General features: G+C 41.2%; 1 protein-coding gene across 1 annotated transcript in view; it reads left to right on the top strand.

The window, feature by feature from the left end:
- Positions 1–4,949: 4,949 nt before the first annotated feature.
- The window catches only part of LOC116373910 (extensin-like), a 34,537-nt gene continuing 21,288 nt past the window's right edge, over positions 4,950–18,198 (top strand). Inside the window, exon 1 of the mRNA XM_031822213.1 lies at positions 4,950–4,985. Within this exon, the coding sequence (XP_031678073.1) occupies positions 4,950–4,985 (36 nt within the window). The remainder of the gene's footprint in view (positions 4,986–18,198) is intronic.

Raw genomic sequence — 18,198 nt, 5'->3', positions numbered from 1 at the left:
AATGCAAATAGTCCGGGTGGCCATTAGATTAATTGTTCAGCAGTCTTATAGCTTGGGGGTAGAAGATGTTAGTAGGAGCCTTTTGGACCTAGACTTGACGCTCCGATACCTCTTGCCGTGCGGTAGCAGAGAGAACAGTCTATGACTTGGGTAATTGGGTGCATAGCTAGATATTAGGCCTATAAATATATAACTGTCAAAGTGCAAGAAAAAAATTTAATGGCATGTCTGTGCGTTCCTCTAGGCTTCACTCTGCAGTTCCTCCAGGCTACTCTCTGCAGTTCCTCCAGACTACTCTGCAGTCCCAGACACGCAAAGCTCCACTATTGATTAGGCCGCCTACAGTGCAATGAGGATTTTGTTTATTGTTATCAAATTAGTACACAATATTTGTCTACAGGCTGTAACCTGCAGTGATGTAGGATCATTTGAATAACCATCAGTGCTAAGGGAAGCCAGGCTTCCACAGATACGTGACAAATAAAACATTTAAAAATTTAAAATAATTGATCTTTCATCTCTCTGTGTTTTCATAATTTTCTGTCAATTTGCAAGTGGCTGAATCTCTCCAGAGAAATTATCAGAGCGACGGGAAACAGTGCCCCTCTGTCTCATTATGCGTAGTCCTTATATCTGATACTGTCTGGAACAAAACAGTGTGACATGTTGCCGTTGTAGCATTTGATTGATTGATGCCAGCAAGCATTTGGCCTCCCTTGATAATTATTTTAATTTTTATAATCAGCCAATCAGCGTAGAGCTGAGCTCCACTGCGGGTTGTCCTGGCGCAGCAAAGGGAGGCTGTTTGGATGTGGCTTCACACCAATGAAATCACATCCTAAACAAAAACGTCATAATTGTCAGACACTTGTGTCTGTTTCTGGTCTGCTTGTGTTGATGACCTGCAGTAGCTAGCTTGCTAAATCTGCTCTTTCCTAATGTAGTAGTGGATTTAGACTTCAGATTTTGACTTAATTCTCTGTGCAGGCCAATGAAAATGATCATGATGGCGATTCTAATCTAACCATAAATTCATATATTGTGCCACTGGCTTGAGACAATAGAAGTTCAATACGTAGCTTAGTAGGCTCACATGAACTAGCTAGATAACTTAGTTGGTTCATTGTTGCCCATACGAGGAAGTTAGACTAGCAAGGGTTTTAGCTAGGTAACCTATGAAAACTATAAGCGTATGACAGAGCCAAAGACAGTTTTGCCAACATGAAAGAGAGGAGAACGGCATTGGTGTTCAACTAGTCAACAAGTAGGGTGAGTAAACATTTTCTTAAATTATTGTGCGCACAAGCAAGCACAAACACACACACTCAGACAGAAATCAGTGCCATAGACAGCCACATGCTATAAAGCCACATTGATTGGACTAAATTGTTTTAGGTATCTTTAAGTTGGTTTTCAGTATATTAAACTAAGCATAGGCTATATAGCCTTGATGATGTGTAAATGTTTAAGTTGATATAGTGCTGGAATAGCGGAGGCAGGGCTCCTGTTGTCTTTGTGTTGACTTGCAGTAACTCCATGGTTCTAAATCAGTAGTTGTGTAGTAAATTGTCGAAAACATTAACTTGCTTGACCATGCTACAGGTCATTTAACTGTTTGTTAAATGCAATATTGGCTTTGTGGACTTCACCGGACAGATGTGGCTCTCCGGTTTTCTGATGAAACAACCATTTGTGTTGTTCAATTTATTTTGCCAGTGTGACTTGACTTTTTGTTGTCACAGGCTTATTGTATATCGTGGTGGCGTATGGCTTATAGAACAAACAACGCAATTATCACAACATAGGTTGTAATATGGCTTTTTTTACTGGCTTGCTTTTCCAGTGAGTTTACCCACGCACCGCAAACTCCTTTCTTGTTTTATGCCGAAATAAAACAAGGCCTGGTACATCCTAGGCCTGGTTATGTAACCATTTGGATCCGTTTGGGTATATTCTGGACAGTGTAGAAGGTCCAGAAAGGTACATTAGTAGGCCACTCATACCCACTGGGCACAGACGTCAATTCAAAGTCTTTTCCACGTTGGTGCAACATAATTTCATTGAAATTACATGGAAACAACGTTGTTTCAACCAATGTGTGCCCAGTGAGTAGTGTGTATTTTGTCAAGATGTAGCCCGGTGCTAAGATACAGGAAGATATTGGCTTCTTCTGCCACTGAGATGTGCTGTCTACCCTCCTTTCCAGCTCCCCTCCAGTTCTTAATGATGTAGCCTGTTTTACATTCAACAAGCAAGAGAAAGCATGTATCTCTCCTCCAATAAGGCTGGTAGTAAAGAAAATATGTTGAAATAAGTGTTCAACAAGGTATTGTAGTCTGAGACTCCACAAGATGAAAGAAGAATATCCGAGGCACCTGTGAGGTCAGAGTAAGTAATTGAGCAAACTAAGCAATGAAGACAGACAGACTCAGAGATGTGTAGCCTAAGTTAGAAGTGTATGCATATTAGCCCATAATTCATTAGCTCAATGTTGCTTAATATTGCAGTGAATATACCCAGTCAATTTACACAGCTAAAAAAATCAAGTGACAGCAGTTAAACAAATGCACAGCTATTTGACAATACCACGAGCGTCTATGAATATAAACGGACATGATGTATAATCCTCCTACATCTTTATTGTTGTGACAACATACAATTGTGTGTGAATAAATCCAATATTAACACACGCAACAATTGTTTTGTTACGGAACAGTAGGTTAAAAATGGCCCTCATGGCCAAAGGTTGACCTATTTTCAGAAATGCAATTGGTTGGTGAATATAAAGTCTAAGATCTTTGATAGGCGGATGAAGAATTTGTTACAGGATATAATCACAGCCACCTGGTGAGGTTAGCATAGGGCTAACGTGTGCCATTTTATTTGATGGGACCAGCTACAATTGAGCCGGAGAAACTGTTTACATGTGAATGGTTGCTTAAAGCCCCAACATATTCAGTACATGTTTTATATTTTCAGTAAAAAAATTTAACACATTTGAATGGGAAGGGAGAGTTCAGTCTGAGGCCCAAAAAGAAGCTTGAGCTGAGCTTGGAAGTCAGACAAGTCTATAAATATGTTCCATACATTTTCTGTGGTTGAAAAACTTAACGCATATGTACAGTATGTTTCAATGATGAAGTCAGACAAGCTGATACTTCTACCTCTCCCAATGCACTTACAGCAGTGTGTCTTTCTAGAGCTGCACAAACCAAACATTAGAAAGTCTGCATGGAAAATGTTCTAGAGCTGCATAAACCACCCATGAGAATGTCTCCCTGGACCATCCATTAGAATGTCTCCAGGGACCACCCATTAGAATGTCTCCAGGGACCACCCATTAGAAAGTCTTCAGGGACCACCCATTAGAAAGTCTCCAGGGACCACCCATTAGAAAGTCTCCAGGGACCACCCATTAGAAAGTCTCCAGGGACCACCCATTAGAAAGTCTCCAGGGACCACCCCTTAGAAAGTGTCCAGGGACCACCCATTAGAAAGTCTCCAGGGACCACCCATTAGAATGTCTCCAGGGACCACCCCTTAGAAAGTGTCCAGGGACCACCCCTTAGAAAGTGTCCAGGGACCACCCCTTAGAAAGTGTCCAGGGACCACCCCTTAGAAAGTGTCCAGGGACCACCCCTTAGAAAGTGTCCAGGGACCACCCATTAGAAAGTCTCCAGGGACCACCCCTTAGAAAGTGTCCAGGGACCACCCATTAGAAAGTGTCCAGGGACCACCCATTAGAAAGTCTCCAGGGACCACCCATTAGAAAGTCTCCAGGGACCACCCATTAGAATGTCTCCAGGGACCACCCCTTAGAAAGTGTCCAGGGACCACCCATTAGAAAGTCTCCAGGGACCACCCCTTAGAAAGTGTCCAGTGACCACCCATTAGAATGTCTCCAGGGACCACCCATTAGAATGTCTCCAGGGACCACCCCTTAGAAAGTGTCCAGGGACCACCCATTAGAAAGTGTCCAGGACCCACCCATTAGAATGTCTCCCTGGACCACCCATTAGAATGTCTCCCTGGACCACCCCTTAGAAAGTGTCCAGGGACCACCCATTAGAAAGTCTCCAGGGACCACCCATTAGAATGTCTCTAGGACCCACCCATTAGAAATTCTCCAGGGACCACCCATTAGAAAGTCTCCAGGGACCACCTCTTAGAATGTCTCTAGGGACCACCCATTGGAAAGTCTCCCTGGACTATGCCAGACCTCTCTCTTCACTCACCAGGGAACAGTAGACCTAGGATGATGTGAACTCCTCGACCCCTCATCATCATGACATCATGAAGCCCTCTTTCACTTCGCGGGTGGCATGAAACCACAGGGGGTGAGAGAGAGAGAAAGAGAGAGAGAGAGAGAGATTCTTCCCAGAGTGACACAGGAAGGTGAGACATGAGTACAGTATGTGGTAGGTAAACCACCTAAAATAACAAAAGAAGGCTCAGGTGCATATTAATAGGGAGTGTAAAAAGCATTTGAAGAGTTTCTTTCCAAAATGCTATACAAAGTGAGGGAAAAAAGTATTTGATCCCCTGCTGATTTTGTACGTTTGCCCACTGACAAAGAAATGATCAGTCTATAATTTTAATGGTAGGTTTATTTGAACAGTGAGAGACAGAATAACAACAACAGAAATCCATAAAAACGCATGTCAAAATGTTATAAATTGATTTGCATTTTAATGAGGGAAATAAGTATTTGACCCCCTCTCAATCAGAATGATTTCTGGCTCCCAGTTGTCTTTTATACAGGTAACGAGCTGAGATTAGGAGCACACTCTTAAGAGGGAGTGCTCCTAATCTCAGTTTGTTACCTGTATAAAATACACCTGTCCACAGAAGCAATCAATCAATCAGATTCCAAACTCTCCACCATGGCCAAGACCAAAGAACTCTCCAAGGATGTCAGGAACAAGATTGTAGACCTACACAAGGCTGGAATGGGCTACAAGACCATCGCCAAACAGCTGCGTGAGGTGACAACAGTTGGTGCGATTATTCGCAAATGGAAGAAACACAAAAGAACTGTCAATCTCCCTCGGCCTGGGGCTCCATGCAAGATCTCACCTCGTGGAGTTGCAATGATCATGAGAACGGTTAGGAATCAGCCCAGAACTACACGGGAGGATCTTGTCAATGATTTCAAGGCAGCTGGGACCATAGTCACCAAGAAAACAATTGGTAACACACTACGCCATGAAGGTCTGAAATCCTGCAGCGCCCGCAAGGTCCCCCTGCTCAAGAAAGCACATATACATGCCCGTCTGAAGTTTGCCAATGAACATCTGAATGATTCAGAGGACAACTGGGTGAAAGTGTTGTGGTCAGATGAGACCAAAATGGAGCTCTTTGGCATCAACTCAACTCGCCGTGTTTGGAGGAGGAGGAATGCTGCCTATGACCCCAAGAATACCATCCCCACCGCAAAACATGGAGGTGGAAGCATTATGCTTTGGGGGTGTTTTTCTGCTAAGGAGACGGGACAACTTCACCGCATCAAAGGGGCGATGGATGGGGCCATGTACCATCAAATCTTGGGTGAGAACCTCCTTCCCCCAGCCAGGGCATTGAAAATGGGTCGTGGGTGGGTATTCCAGCATGACAATGACCCAAAACACACGGTCAAGGCAACAAAGGAGTGGCTCAAGAAGAAGCACATTAAGGTCCTGGAGTGGCCTAGCCAGTCTCCAGACCTTAATCCCATAGAAAATCTGTGGAGGGAGCTGAAGGTTCGAGTTGCCAAACATCAGCCTCGAAACCTTAATGACTTGGAGAAGATCTGCAAAGAGGAGTGGGACTAAATCCCTCCTGAGATGTGGTGGCCAACTACAAGAGACGTCTGACCTCTGTGATTGCCAACAAGGGTTTTGCCACCAAGTACTAAGTCCTGTTTTGCAGAGGGGGTCAAATACTTATTTCCCTCATTAAAATGCAAATCAATTTACAACATTTTTAACATGTGTTTTTCTGGATTTTGTTGTTGTTGTTATTCTGTCTCTCACTGTTCAAATAAACCAGTGGGCAAACAGTACAAAATCAGCAGGGGATCTAATACTTTTTTCCCTCACTGTATATCCATTATCCATTTTCAGAAATATTGGTAAATTAGCTTTTATTTTTTAATAAATAACTTATGAAAAAGATTGGTGTTTATTTTCACTATCTAATCAGGGCATGGGGTTGTTCAATGACAGACATGTATTTGTTTAAAATCTATCACCTGATGGTTTCATTTCAGAGTGACAAAATAATCGTTATTCTGCCTCACTCTTAGAGAAATAGTACTGCTAGGTTTTACACAGTCAAATGGAACAAATAACTACAAATAACTACACACAAAGAACTGGACAAATAATACATTTGTCACATCAATAAATCCTGTGTGTATATATATATATATATTTAAGTCATATGAGATCTGTATGTAAAAGATATACACTTGACATTTTGTTTGTCATTCAACAGATGCTCTTTTCCAGGGAGCCTTACAGTAAGTGAATTCATCTTAACATCGCTAGGTGAGACAACCACATACCACCGTCAAATATACAGTATACAAGCATTCCATTCCACCTGAACAATGGATATACAGTAGTTTGCAACAACAACAAAAAATGTTGATAGCATTTTGCTAATAAACACTTCATTTGTTAAAATAGTGTTTGGCAGCAGAGGTCACAAAGGTCAAATAAGCTGTTTGGCTGTTCCATTGACAGCCCGGGAAGGATGTTGATGGCCGAGTGGCACTGGTTACCCAGGAGACCTCACAGGAAGGATGTTCAAAGCTAAATGGCCCTGGTTGACCGAGTGATCTTACAGGAAGGATGTTAAAGGTCGACTGGGCTTGGTTGCCCGAGAGACTTCACAGTGTGCAAGCAAGCGGCAACAGACCCCAGCGCCCTAGGCAGGGACGGATCTGTTCAGAACATCGTGGGTGGGGAGTAGGAAAGTGTGTGTTTGTGTGTTTTTTCTTTTGGGTGGGTTGGGTGGGGGGTTTGTTCATTCAATTTTTTAGTTCACAGAAGGTTTTCAACGTTAACTGTAGCTGTGTACACAATAATACAAGCCTTCAGTACTACTGTATTTATCAAGATATATAATGAATGAAATGAATGAATGAGATGAATTAAATGTTGGCAATTGGCAACACATCGCTTATGGGATTAATTGACACATAAACAAACATTACAAACAATCCCTACGGTAATTGAATGATAATTCTTCAATATTTATTTTACTAGAATGTAGTTTTGAACTGAGGAATTTGTTGTACTTTGCCAATGGAGCCCAAAGAGGTGATGTAGTGTATGAAACCCCTGCTCGACATTATCTTTACATAAACTGCATTTCTATACTGTAGATTGTGAATTGGGGCACACCAAATCCAATGCACGTGTAGGATTTTCAATTGTACACTGAACAAAAATATGAACGCAAACCAATTTCAAATATTTTACTTGAGATGCAGTTCATATAAGGAAATCAGTCATTTGAAATAAATGCATTAGGCCCTAATCTATGGATTTCAAATGACTGGGCAGGGATGCATTGGCCCACCAACTTGGCAGCCAGGCCCACCCACTGCGGAGCTTTCCCCACAAAAGGGCTTTATTACAGACAGAAATACTCCTCAGCACCCCATTCCACAGGTGAAGAAGCCGGATGTAACCGGTTTGACGTACATCCAAATTCTCTAAAACAACATTGGAGCTTATTTATTTTTTTACGGTTATTTTACCTTTATTTATGCAGGTTTTTTATCATTGAGATAATATCTCTTTTCCAAGAGATACCTGGTCCAATAGCAGCAGAGGGAACAACATTTCAGACAACACAATTTACATACACTAACACAACATTAAACAAAACTACACTCACAAACAGTACAACAATTACATATTACATTAAAAACACAAACATCTTGACTAAAAACAGCTGGCCTAAAAATTAATTACACTATTCTATGATATATACATCGATCACGTGTCACTCCACCAACAAAACTAGATCATCACATTTTAAAATGTTCAGGAGAGAATTCCAGGACCACGGTGCTAAGGAACAAACTATTTCTACCATGACCTGTTCTAATTTTTGGTACTGCTAGAAGCAAATCAGAATGGGACCGTAATTGATATTTATTTACTGACCTGACTAAAAAAGAACAGAGATAAAATTGCATTTTACCCAATATGGCCTTATAAATCAGTGTATACCAGTGTTTAAGCCTACGCAAGGTCAATGACGACCAGCCAACAGCGCTGTAGAGATCACAATGATGTGTTAGACGTTTCTGATTTGTAATGAACCTGAGGGCTGCATGATATACTGAATCAAGTGCTCTCAGGGTAGTGTCTGAGGCCTGCATATATATATAATCACTCAAATCTAAAACGACAGTAATGTACATCGTACCAGCTCCTTCCTGGCCTCAAAAGAAAAACAAGCCTTATGCCGGTAATAAAAACCTATTTTCAGCTTGAGCTTCCTTATCAAGTTCTCTACATGTACAGTGAAGCTCAGCTTATCATCAACCCACACACCCAAATATTTGGACACTTTAACTTGCTCTATAGTATGTCCAGCCAATGTAGCAATGACATGATTTGTAACATGACTGGCATTTGAAAATACGATGCATTTTGTAATCATACAGATTCTGTTGAATGATGTTAAATGCTCTATGGGCATTTTCAAAAGATAAACTACTACCACTTGAATAAAGAACAGTATCATCTGCATATAAATGAACATCCGCTGTTTCAATAAAATCCCCAATGTTGTTGACATACAAAATGAACAACAGTGGGCCTAAAATAGAACCTTTGCTGAATACCTGAGCACACCTCTATGGATTTACAACCATCCACCATTACACATTGTGAATGATTTCATGGGTAATTTCTAAACCAATCTAGAGCATGACCAGTAATTCCACAACATTTTAAACTTTGAACTAACACAGCATGGTCCACAATGTCAAAAGGCTTCGACAAATCAATAAAAACAGACACACAATGTAACTTCTTATCAAGAGCACAGTGGATGCCATTTAAAACCTTCAATGTTGCTGAAACAGTGCTGTGGCCAGACCTAAAACCTGATTGCATTCAATTTAAGATGTTGTTATCTTGGAAGTAGGTCTTTAGCTGCCTACTAACTAAGGACTCCAGTACCTGTGACAGTACAGACAATTTTGATATGGGTCGATAGTTGTCAAGTAGCGAGGGATCTCCAACTTTCAGGAGAGGCCGTACAAAAGCAGATTTCCATAACTTTGGGATTTCCTTAACATCAAGCATAAGGTTAAAAATACATGTTAAGGGGGAGCAATGATGTCTGCGGCTAGGTGTAGGAGGCGGGGTCTAGTTCATCAGGGCCAGGGGATTTCTTTTTTCTTTCAGGGCTTTACACACTTCTGAAACAGAGAAGGATGAAAAGGAGAACCTGGTGAAGGACATGGGTGTCAGGTACATTTACACACTTCTGAAACGGAGAAGGAGGAAAAGGAGAACCTGGTGAAGGAGAGCACAGGGGTGTCAAGTACATTTACACACTTTTGAAACGGAGAAGGAGGAAAAGGAGAACCTGGTGAAGGAGTGCATAGGGGTGTCAGGTAAATTCATAGGGGGCTCAATTATACCTTTGATATTTTCAAATAAACTACCTGCATCTAAAAAATGCTGGTTCAAGGCTTTCAGAATGGAGGTTCTCTCAGTTACAATCTGTGTGTCGAACAACAATTGTTTCGGAAGCTGTGTATCTTTTCTGCACTCCAAACCTTTCATTACTTGCCAAAATGTGGATAGATTATTTAAATTTTGTGAAGTAGTTTTCAGGTAGTGGTCTGCTTTCAATCTACAGATCATAGCCACACCCATATTTTGAAGACGTTTAAAAGCCATCCAATCATCTGCCAAACCAGTCCCTTTTGCTTTAGCCCGCATAGCATTTCCTTCCCTTATGATTTTTACTAAGTTCCTTAGTAAACCAAGGGTTCTCTCTGCCCTTAATCCTGATTTTTTTTAAAGGGGCCTATTGCATACATCCTGGAATGCGTTGTGGAAGTAAGAAAAGGCTAGTTCAACATCAGGGATTAATTTTAAAAGGGGCCTATTGCATACATCCTGGAATGCGTTGTGGAAGTAAGAAAAGGCTAGTTCAACATCAGGGATTAATTTTAAAAGGGGCCTATTGCATACATCCTGGAATGCGTTGTGGAAGTAAGAAAAGGCTAGTTCAACATCAGGGATTAATTTTTAAAGGGGCCTATTGCATACATCCTGGAATGCGTTGTGGAAGTAAGAAAAGGCTAGTTCTACATCAGGGATTAATTTTAAAAGGGGCCTATTGCATACATCCTGGAATGCGTTGTGGAAGTAAGAAAAGGCTAGTTCAACATCAGGGATTAATTTTAAAAGGGGCCTATTGCATACATCCTGGAATGCGTTGTGGAAGTAAGAAAAGGCTAGTTCAACATCAGGGATTAATTTTAAAAGGGGCCTATTGCATACATCCTGGAATGCGTTGTGGAAGTAAGAAAAGGCTAGTTCAACATCAGGGATTAATTTTAAAAGGGGCCTATTGCATACATCCTGGAATGCGTTGTGGAAGTAAGAAAAGGCTAGTTCAACATCAGGGATTAATTTTAAAAGGGGCCTATTGCATACATCCTGGAATGCGTTGTGGAAGTAAGAAAAGGCTAGTTCAACATCAGGGATTAATTTTTAAAGGGGCCTATTGCATACATCCTGGAATGCGTTGTGGAAGTAAGAAAAGGCTAGTTCTACATCAGGGATTAATTTTAAAAGGGGCCTATTGCATACATCCTGGAATGCGTTGTGGAAGTAAGAAAAGGCTAGTTCAACATCAGGGATTAATTTTAAAAGGGGCCTATTGCATACATCCTGGAATGCGTTGTGGAAGTAAGAAAAGGCTAGTTCAACATCAGGGATTAATTTTAAAAGGGGCCTATTGCATACATCCTGGAATGCGTTGTGGAAGTAAGAAAAGGCTAGTTCTACATCAGGGATTAATTCATACATCCTGGAATGCGTTGTGGAAGTAAGAAAAGGCTAGTTCTACATCAGGGATTAACTCATACATCCTGGAATGCGTTGTGGAAGTAAGAAAAGGCTAGTTCTACATCAGGGATTAACTCATACATCCTGGAATGCGTTGTGGAAGTAAGAAAAGGCTAGTTCTACATCAGGGATTAATTCATACATCCTGGAATGCGTTGTGGAAGTAAGAAAAGGCTAGTTCAACATCAGGGATTAACTCATACATCCTGGAATGCGTTGTGGAAGTAAGAAAAGGCTAGTTCTACATCAGGGATTAACTCATACATCCTGGAATGCGTTGTGGAAGTAAGAAAAGGCTAGTTCTACATCAGGGATTCATTCATACATCCTGGAATGCGTTGTGGAAGTAAGAAAAGGCTAGTTCAACATCAGGGATTAACTCATACATCCTGGAATGCGTTGTGGAAGTAAGAAAAGGCTAGTTCAACATCAGGGATTAACTCATACATCCTGGAATGCGTTGTGGAAGTAAGAAAAGGCTAGTTCAACATCAGGGATTAACTCATACATCCTGGAATGCGTTGTGGAAGTAAGAAAAGGCTAGTTCTACATCAGGGATGAACTCATACATCCTGGAATGCGTTGTGGAAGTAAGAAAAGGCTAGTTCTACATCAGGGATTCATTCATACATCCTGGAATGCGTTGTGGAAGTAAGAAAAGGCTAGTTCAACATCAGGGATTAATTCATACATCCTGGAATGCGTTGTGGAAGTAAGAAAAGGCTAGTTCAACATCAGGGATTAACTCATACATCCTGGAATGCGTTGTGGAAGTAAGAAAAGGCTAGTTCAACATCAGGGATTAACTCATACATCCTGGAATGCGTTGTGGAAGTAAGAAAAGGCTAGTTCTACATCAGGGATTAACTCATACATCCTGGAATGCGTTGTGGAAGTAAGAAAAGGCTAGTTCAACATCAGGGATTAACTCATACATCCTGGAATGCGTTGTGGAAGTAAGAAAAGGCTAGTTCAACATCAGGGATTAACTCATACATCCTGGAATGCGTTGTGGAAGTAAGAAAAGGCTAGTTCTACATCAGGGATTAACTCATACATCCTGGAATGCGTTGTGGAAGTAAGAAAAGGCTAGTTCAACATCAGGGATTAACTCATACATCCTGGAATGCGTTGTGGAAGTAAGAAAAGGCTAGTTCAACATCAGGGATTAACTCATACATCCTGGAATGCGTTGTGGAAGTAAGAAAAGGCTAGTTCAACATCAGGGATTAACTCATACATCCTGGAATGCGTTGTGGAAGTAAGAAAAGGCTAGTTCAACATCAGGGATTAACTCATACATCCTGGAATGCGTTGTGGAAGTAAGAAAAGGCTAGTTCAACATCAGGGATTAACTCATACATCCTGGAATGCGTTGTGGAAGTAAGAAAAGGCTAGTTCTACATCAGGGATTAACTCATACATCCTGGAATGCGTTGTGGAAGTAAGAAAAGGCTAGTTCAACATCAGGGATTAACTCATACATCCTGGAATGCGTTGTGGAAGTAAGAAAAGGCTAGTTCAACATCAGGGATTAACTCATACATCCTGGAATGCGTTGTGGAAGTAAGAAAAGGCTAGTTCTACATCAGGGATTAACTCATACATCCTGGAATGCGTTGTGGAAGTAAGAAAAGGCTAGTTCAACATCAGGGATTAACTCATACATCCTGGAATGCGTTGTGGAAGTAAGAAAAGGCTAGTTCAACATCAGGGATTAACTCATACATCCTGGAATGCGTTGTGGAAGTAAGAAAAGGCTAGTTCTACATCAGGGATTAACTCATACATCCTGGAATGCGTTGTGGAAGTAAGAAAAGGCTAGTTCAACATCAGGGATTAACTCATACATCCTGGAATGCGTTGTGGAAGTAAGAAAAGGCTAGTTCAACATCAGGGATTAATTCATACATCCTGGAATGCGTTGTGGAAGTAAGAAAAGGCTAGTTCTACATCAGGGATTAATTCATACATCCTGGAATGCGTTGTGGAAGTAAGAAAAGGCTAGTTCTACATCAGGGATTAACTCATACATCATGTAAAAAAAACTTGAATATCAAACTTATGGTCATGAACAAGACATGAACATTCAGTTTTATGGCAACAGCCCTGGCGACATTCCTGCAGTCAGCCTGCCAATTCCATGCTCCCTCAAAACGAAATACATATGTGTCATTGTGTTGGGACAAAGCTGCACATTTTGAAGTGTCCTTTTATTGTCCACAGCACAAGGTGCACCTGTGTAATGATCATGCTGTTTAATCAGCTCCTTGATATGCTACACCTGTCAGGTGGCTGGATTATCTTGGCAAAGGATCAATTCTCACTAACAGGGATGTAAACACATTTGTGCACATAAGAAATAATATTTTTGTGAGTATTGAACATTTCTGAGATCTTTAATTTCAGCTCAGTGTATTATTACCGCTATGACACTGTGTGATGTTGATAAATGCAGCTGCTGATTTATGGCAGACTTGTTGCAAATACATGACTTAAACAGAGTTCAGATATAAGGTTACAAATACAAATGCAGAACTTTCTATCATTTAAAAACAAAATATATATGAAACATGAAATAATGAAATCATTTGTAGAGTTCTTTAATATTCTTGGTATAGAGTCATTATGTCACAAAAGTATTTTGTATAATAATGACCATAATACATTGTGTGCTTATTGATTTTCTGGGGTATCAGCATTCTTGTCCATATCAGAGCTCATCATGTGCGATAGATGATGAACCTAGTTTTGTCCCATGGAATAATTGTTGTGGATCTTAAAAACCTCTTGCGACGAGCAATCCCTGATGCGAATTAGAATAACACAGCGGACATAAATAACCCTAGAAACTTTTCCTATTCATGAAAATCGCAAATGAAATGTAATAAATATATTCAAACACAAGCTTAGCCTTTTGTTAACAACACTGTCATCTCAGATTTAAAAAATATGCGTTACAGCCAACGCTAGACAAGCATTTGTGTAAGTTTATCATGGCATAATGCTATGCTAGGCTCTGCTGGCAGCAGGCAACATTGTCACGAAAATAAGAAAAGCAACCAAATTAAATAATTTACCTTTGAAGAACTTCGGATGCTTTCACACAGGAGACTCCCAATTAGATAGCAAATGTTCCTTTTTTCCAAAAAGATTATTTTTGTAGGCGAAATAGCTCCAATTAACTCCATAATATCGACAGAAACACGGCAAACGTTGTTTAGGATCCATCCTCAAGGTGTTTTTAACATATATATTCGATAATATATCCGTCGAGGCAATTGGTTTCTCATAAGAAGCGATTGGAAAAATGGCTACCTCAGTATTTTCTGCGGGAGACACCATGTGACCACTTGCTAAATATGTTCCCTTGCTAAATATGTTCACTTGCTAAATATGTTCCCTTGCGGCTATTCTTCAATGGAAATGCATAAAAAGACGTCACAATGCTGTAGACACCTTGGGGAATACGTGGAAAACGTGAGCTCATTCGTAGCTCATTCACAGCCATATAAGGAGTCATTGGCATGAGGCTGTTTCAAAATATGCGGCACTTCCTTGTTGGATTTTTATCTGGGTTTTGACTGTAACATCAGTTCTGTGGCACTCACAGACAATATCTTTGCAGTTATGGAAACGTCAGAGTGTTTTCTTTCCAAAGCTGTCAATTATATGCATAGTCGAGCATCTTTTTGTGACAAAATATCTTGTTTAAAACGGGAACGTTTTTCATCCCAAAATTTTAATAGCGCCCCCTAATGCATTTCCTCATAAATCCTGGACTATCGGACCACCATTTAATTACGTTTGCTATCGCAATAAATAATCTGCTCAGACCCAAAACAAAGGATCATCGAAAGCCATGCTATAAATTCTCAGACAACCCAAAGATTCCTAGATGCCCAAATATTCCTAGATGCTCCACCTACCCAAGGACATCAGAGTACAAAAATCAGTTAACCACCTAACTGAGGAACTCATTTTAACCTTGCGTAATACCCTAGATGCAGTCGCAGCCCTAAAAACAAAAAACATTTGTCATAAGAGCTCCCTGGTATACAGAAAATACCCGAGCTCTGAACGGAAATGGAGTTACACCAAACTGGAAGTCTTCTGACAGGCTTGGAAAGACAGTGCCGTGCAGTATCGAAGAGCCCTTACTCGATCATCCTGTTTTCCCAACTTAATTGAGGAAAATAAGAACAATCCAAAATGTATTTTTTATACTGTCGCAAAGCTAACTAAAAAGCTGCATTCCCCAAGAGAGGATGACTTTCACTTTAGCAGTGATAAATTCATGAACTTCTTTGAGGAAAATATCATGATCATTAAAAAAATTACGGACTCCTCTTTAAATCTGCGTATTCCTCCAAATCGTATTCCTCAGATGTCCTGAGTCTGCAAAATTCTGCCAGGACCTAGGATCAAGGGAGACACTCAAGTTTTTTAATACTATATCTCTTGAAACACTGATGAAAATAATAATGGCCACTAAACCTTCAAGCTGCATACTGGACCCTATTCCAACTAGATTACTGAAAGAGCTGTTTCCTGTGCTTGGCCCTCCTATGTTGAACATAATACACGTCTCTCTATCCACCAGATGTGTACCAAACTCACTAAAAGTGGCAGTGATAAAAGCTCTCTTGAAAAAGCCAAGCCTTGACCCAGAAAATATTTTAAAAACTATCGGCTTATATCGAATCTCCCTTTCCTCTCAAAAATGTTTGAGAAAGCTGTTGCGCAGCAACTCACTGCCTTCCTGAAGACAAACAATGTATACGAAATGCTTCAGTCTGGTTTTAGACCCCATCATAGCACTGAGACTGCACTCGTGAAGGTGGTAAATTACCTTTTAATGGTGTCAGACCAAGGCTCTGCCTCTGTCCTAGTACTCCTAGACCTTAGTGCTGCTTTTGATAACATCCATCACCACATACTTTTGGAGAGATTGGAAACCCAAATTGGTCTACACGGACAAGTTCTGGCCTGGTTTAGATCATATCTGTCAGAGAGATATCAGTTTGTCTCTGACAAATCAACTGTAAATGTTGGTGTTCCTCAAGGCTCCGTTTTAGGACCACTATTGTTTTCATTATATATTTTACCTCTTGGTGATGTCATTCGGAAACATAATGTTAACTTTCACTTCAATGCGAACGACACACAGCTGTACATTTCAATGAAACATGGTGAAGCTCTGCGATAAAATCCTGGGTTCGTTGTCTGAGGCAGGACACAGGTGTGAGATAACGCAAAAGTCTTTACTCAAAATATTCAAAACCGGAATGTCTCCAACAAGGAACCATAACGTATAGAGAAAACCCTCCAACACCCACGGTAACACAAAACAATCACAGACAAAACAGAAAGGTAGACGAGAGGGTAAATAAGGAACATAATAAGGGAATAGAAAGGTGTGCGTAATCAAGACAAAACAAAAGGAAAAAGGAAACATGGATCGGTGATGACTAGAAAGCCGGTGACGAACACCACCCGAACAAGGAGAGGAGCCGACCTCAGCCGAAGTCGTGACAAGCCCCAAAATTGCCCTTGCTGGAAGCCTGTGTTTCAGACATAAGGAAGTGGATGGTGGCAAATGTTCTACTTTTAAACTCGGACAAAACAGAGATCCTTGTTCTAGGATTCAAGAAACAAAGGGAACTTCTGTTGAGTCTGACAATTAATCTTGATGGTTGTACAGTCGTCTCAAATAAAATTGTGAAGGACCTCTGCGTTTCTCTGGACCCTGATCTCTCTTTTGACAAACATATCAAGACTGTTTCAAGGACAGCTTTTTTCCATCTACGTAACATTGCAAAAATCAGAAATTTTCTGTCCAAAAATGTTGCAAAAAAATCGATCCATGCTTTTGTCACTTCTAGGTTAGACTACTGCAATGCTCTACTTTCCGGCTACCTGGGTAAAGTACAAAATAAACTTCAGCTAGTGCTACGCACGGCTTTTAGAATCTTGACTAGAACCCCCCCCCCCCCATTGGGTTTGAGCCGTGGGGGAGATCTTCGTGGGCTATACTCGGCCTTGTCTCAGGATGATAAGTTGGGGGTTGAAGATATCCCTCTAGTGGTGTGGGCGCTGTGCTTTGGCAAAGTGGGAGGGGTTATATCCTGCCTGTTTGGCCCTGTCCGGGTTATCATCGGTCGGAGCCACAGTGTCTCCCGACCCCTCCTGTCTCAGCCTCCAGTATTTATGCTGCAATAGTTTATGTGTCGGGGGGCTAGGGTCAGTCTGTTTTGTCTGGAGTATTTCTCCTGTCTTATCCAGTGTCCTGTGTGAATTTAAGTATGCTCTCTACAATTCTTTCTTTCTTTCTTTATTCTCTCTCTCTCTCTCTCTCTCTCCTATCTCTCTCTCCTATCTCTCTCTCCTCCTCTCTCTCTCCTCTCTCCTCTCTCTCTCTCTCTCTCTCTCTCTCTCTCTCTCCCTCTCTCCTCTCTCTCCTCCTCTCTCCTCTCTCCTCTCTCTCTCTCTCTCTCTCTCTCTCTCCTCTCTCCTCTCCTCTCCCTCCTCTCTCTCCTCCCTCTCTCCTCCCTCTCCTCTCTCTTCTCTCTCTCTCTCTCTTCTCCTCTCTCTCTCTCTCAATTCAATTCAATTCAATTCAAGGGCTTTATTGGCATGGGAAACATGTGTTAACATTGCCAAAGCAAGTGAGGTAGACAACATACAAGTGAATATATAAAGTGAAAAACAACAAAAATTAACAGTAAACATTACACATACAGAAGTTAAAGAGAGAGGAGAGAGGGAGAGAGAGGGAGAGAGAGAGAGAGAGAGAGAGAGAGAGAGAGAGAGAGAGAGAGAGAGAGAGAGAGAGAGAGAGAGAGAAGAGAGAGAGAGAGAGAGAGAGAGAGAGAGAGAGAGAGGAGAGAGAGAGAGAGAGAGAGAGAGAGAGAGGAGAGAGAGAGAGGAGAGAGAGAGAGAGAGAGAGAGAGGAGAGAGAGAGAGAGGAGAGAGAGATAGGAGAGAACTCTCTCTCTCTCTCCTCTCCTCTCTCTCTCCTCCCTCTCTCTCTCCTCTCTCTCTCCTCCCTCTCTCTCTCTCTCGTCTCTCCTCTCTCCTCTCTCTCTCCTCCCTCTCTCCTCTC

Source organism: Oncorhynchus kisutch, linkage group LG4 (assembly GCF_002021735.2).
Source record: "Oncorhynchus kisutch isolate 150728-3 linkage group LG4, Okis_V2, whole genome shotgun sequence".
In the NCBI taxonomy this organism is placed as follows: Eukaryota; Metazoa; Chordata; class Actinopteri; order Salmoniformes; family Salmonidae; genus Oncorhynchus; species Oncorhynchus kisutch.
This window is presented reverse-complemented; position numbering and strand designations above follow the sequence as displayed.